This window comes from Empidonax traillii, unplaced genomic scaffold, assembly GCF_003031625.1.
Source record: "Empidonax traillii isolate 1590-97213 ecotype Southwest subspecies unplaced genomic scaffold, ASM303162v1 scaffold2556:size33527, whole genome shotgun sequence".
Taxonomy (NCBI): Eukaryota; Metazoa; Chordata; class Aves; order Passeriformes; family Tyrannidae; genus Empidonax; species Empidonax traillii.
In genome coordinates this window covers 22699-26368 of record NW_020957749.1, presented here as the reverse complement: position 1 = coordinate 26368, position 3670 = coordinate 22699, and the positions used below count along the sequence as shown (strand labels likewise).

General features: G+C 42.6%; 1 protein-coding gene across 1 annotated transcript in view; it reads left to right on the top strand.

Annotated features, from left to right (window-relative positions):
• The window catches only part of LOC114072050 (protein mono-ADP-ribosyltransferase PARP14-like), a gene marked incomplete at its 5' end in the record, with an annotated part of 13484 nt that overhangs the window by 6970 nt on the left and 2844 nt on the right, over nucleotides 1–3670 (top strand). The window contains 3 exons of the mRNA XM_027909966.1: nucleotides 319–486; nucleotides 619–825; nucleotides 913–1005. Coding sequence (XP_027765767.1) covers nucleotides 319–486; nucleotides 619–825; nucleotides 913–1005 — 468 coding nt within the window. The remainder of the gene's footprint in view (nucleotides 1–318; nucleotides 487–618; nucleotides 826–912; nucleotides 1006–3670) is intronic.

The window sequence follows — 3670 nt, the reverse complement described above, 5'->3', positions numbered from 1 at the left end:
ATTTAAAGTCATCCTAAATTCTTAAATTGCAAATTTAATAATTCTTAAATTGGAAATTCTTAAATAGGAAACTGCTTTGTAGCAGAGATCTCAGGAAATTGAGATCTCACACATTTACTTGAACTGATTCCTCAAAGAATCTCTGCATTCTGTATTTACACAGAAAACCAGAGAATCAGTGAAACCCAGGATAATGTAGCTCGCAGTAGATCTCTTTCCCCTTTTTCATGTTCTCTTCGAGGATCAGTATAACCAGCTGTCCTACCAGAAGAGAAAGGCACTTTAAAAATCTCTTCCTCTTTATCTTCTCTCTTCCAGCTGGGCAGCTTCAAAGTGCCTTTATTACTACACAGGGTGGAAATCTGTTGTGCAGTAAAATCATTCACTTGCTTTCCAGTAACGACGTGAAGGGTCAGGTCTCCAAAGTGCTTAAGGAGTGTGAGCAAAAGATGTACAAATCTGTTGCCTTCCCAGCTATTGGAACAGGTTTGTGTTTTCTTGGGGAAGCAATGAGGGCTGTGATGGGGATAGTTCAGAAACTGGGGAAAAGTTAATATGGAGAACAGTAGACTTGTACAGGAAACTGTTCACTGCTACGTGCCTTTTCTTTTTGTTTAGGTCGAGCAGGACAGAGTCCAGCAAAGGTGGCTGATGAAATGTTGGATGCCATAGTAGAGTTTGCAAGCAAAAAATCAGTACAGCATTTGCAGACAATTAAAATCGTCATCTTCCAGACAAATATGCTGAAGGACTTTTATGAAAGCATGAAGAAAAGGGGAGATGTGGATTCATCCACAGCAGATCCATGGTTTTCTATGGTTAAATGTAAGTAGGTGGATTTTCCGTGTGCATGGGCAAATTGGAGTTCTTCTGTTTACAACTAGTAATTGACATATATTTATTTATTTACAGACTTCCTTTGGGGCAAAAAACAATCTACTGAGAAGGAGAAGCCCGTGATTTTGAAGAAGAAAGTCAATTTAGTCACCTCCTCTGACCCTCCAGGTACCTCGCCCAATCAGCAGTGCCTGCTGCCACTGCCGCCTCAACCCCCCAGCAATGATACCTTTGTTGCTTTCAATAAATGGACAAATATGCAGTCGGAGGATGCCAAATGAGCTAAAAAAGAATATCTTAATGTCAAAATTAACCAGAAGAAGTACAGGCTGGATCTGACTACTCTACAGGCTCATGATAACCAAGGAAAAACTATAAACGTTCAGTGTATGTCAAGGAGTGAAGGTGAATTACACTTGTGTTAAATAACGAAAAAGTTTAATCGTAATTAATGAATGATGCTTTCGATAAATGCCATCTTAGGTATCCTAGAAAACATAAGGTATTCATAGAATCAGAGAATCATAGAATCATAGATTTAACTGGGTTGGAAGAGACCTCTGAGATCATCAAGTCCAACCCTTGATCCAACCCCACTGTGATTACTACACCATGGCACTCAGTGCCACATCCAGCCTCATCTTAAAAACCTTCAGGGATGGTGAATCCATCACCTCTCTGAGCTGGCCATTCCAATGCCTGATCACTCTCTCTGTAAAGAACTTCTTTCTAATAACCAACCTAAACCTCCCCTGGCAGAGCTTAAGTCTGTGCCCTCTTGTCCTGTTGCTGATTGCCTGGGAGAAGAGACCAACCCCCACCTGGCTACAACCTCCTTTCAGGTAGTCGTAGAGAGTGATGAGGTCACCCCTGAGCCTCCTCTTCTCCAGACTAAACAACCCCAGCTCCCTCAGCCTCTCCTCATAGGACTTGTGCTCAAGTCCCTTCACCAGCCTTGTTGCTCTTCTCTGGACCCGCTCCAGCACCTCAATGTCCTTCCTGAACTGAGAGGCCCAGGGCTGAACACAATACTCAAGGTGTGGCCTCACTAACGCAGAGTACAGGGGAAGGATCACTTCCCTGCTCCTGCTGGCCACACTGTTCTTGATGCAGGCCAGGATGCCATTGGCCTTCTTGGCCACCTGGGCACACTGCTGGCTCATGTTCAGCCTCCTGTCAATCAGCACCCCCAGGTCCCTTTCTGCCTGGCAGCTCTCCAGCCACTCTGTGCCCAGCCTGTAGTGCTGCAGGGGGTTGTTGTGGACCCGGCACTTGGCCTCATTGAACTTCATCCCGTTGCAATCGGCCCAACTCTCCAGCCTATCCAGGTCCCTCTGCAGAGCCCTCCTGCCTTCCAGCAGGTCGACACTCCCTCCCAACTTGGTGTCATCTGCAAATTTGCTGATGGTGGACTCAATTCCCTCATCTAAATCATCGCTAAAGATGTTAAACAGGACTGGGCCCAGCACTGACCCCTGGGGAACACTAGCACTCTCTGGGCCAGCCATCCAGCCAGCTCTTAACCCAAAGGTGACTAGTGAGCACAGATTTCATGTTTAAGTCTGACAAAGAAAGTGGTGTATGAAGTGGGCTTTTCCAGTTTGTTTTAATTAGACATTGCTATGGGGATAATTGGACTAGAGAAAATGGAAAATCTTAACTTTGCATTCCTTACAGAGCCAGTGATGTTTGGAAGAGAGTGCTTGTAGAATAAAGTATTGTGAACAGTCCTGTCCTATTAGCCCCCTCTATGCAGTTGGTTTTAAGATGTGCCTGTGAAGCTGAGCTACTTTTCTATCATAATAACGTAATCTCTGTTTTACATATATGCAATCAACAGAGCTCCCTAAGGAGTGGGAAGACATGCAAAATGAAGATGTCAGAGTGGTGAATCTCAATCCATCGCATCCGCATTATAAAGCAGTTGAGAAGAGTTTTAGGACAACCTGTGCCAACTTTACCATAGAGAAGGTGAAATCCTATGGGGGGTGAAAATCTCCATGCTTGGGCTAGAAACATTAATATACTTTCTAAATATTTTTTTGCAAGGTGTCTACAACCCAATACACCTTTCAGATGTCAGAGCATAGCAAAGCAAATCTCTTAAGAGTTGTTCTGCCATTTCTGCCTTCTAATAGTGCAAAAACAGTGACTATCAGTCTTCAGCCGGACTCTGTGTTCAACTAATGTGGTACTCACTAGTTAATGTGATATTTCCAATTAAAAAATTCTATATTGGAATGGAAGCATGAGCAAACGTCTTCAGAACACAAGGAAAAATATAAAGTCCTTGCAGACTGACCATAAAGCTTTTTAGACTATTTTACAACTCCTTCCCTGTCATTCCCAGAGCCTTTCAGTCTAAGCTGTTGGTTTTAACCAAAGTGTCAAGATTTGATCCTGCTTATTAAGAAGTCTGAAACAGAATGCACAGGCATTTATTTAATTGCTGGAGAGAAGATATAGCAGAAAATAAGAGTGAGAATAATGTGTTTAAAAAATTTGAAAATATACACAGAACACTGATTATAGTCATGTAACGGCATGATGTCTTTTTCCACTAAAAATGGAAAGCTGTTACAGCAATGCCTTTCAGATTATATTTTGATGCAGAGACACTGCTTCCCCTTGAGCTATGTTCACATTGTTGGCATAGGGAGCCAGCAACATCTATCCTCCCACCAATTTATTTTTATATAGGAATTTCTTATGGATTGCTAAGCTATGCATTTAAGGAACCAAGTTTGACTTTCAAGCTTAGATCTAGAAGAGAAACAAATTCAGTGTAATGCTATCACTGCAGCCTATCCCTTAGTGAGGAAATCATCAGTAA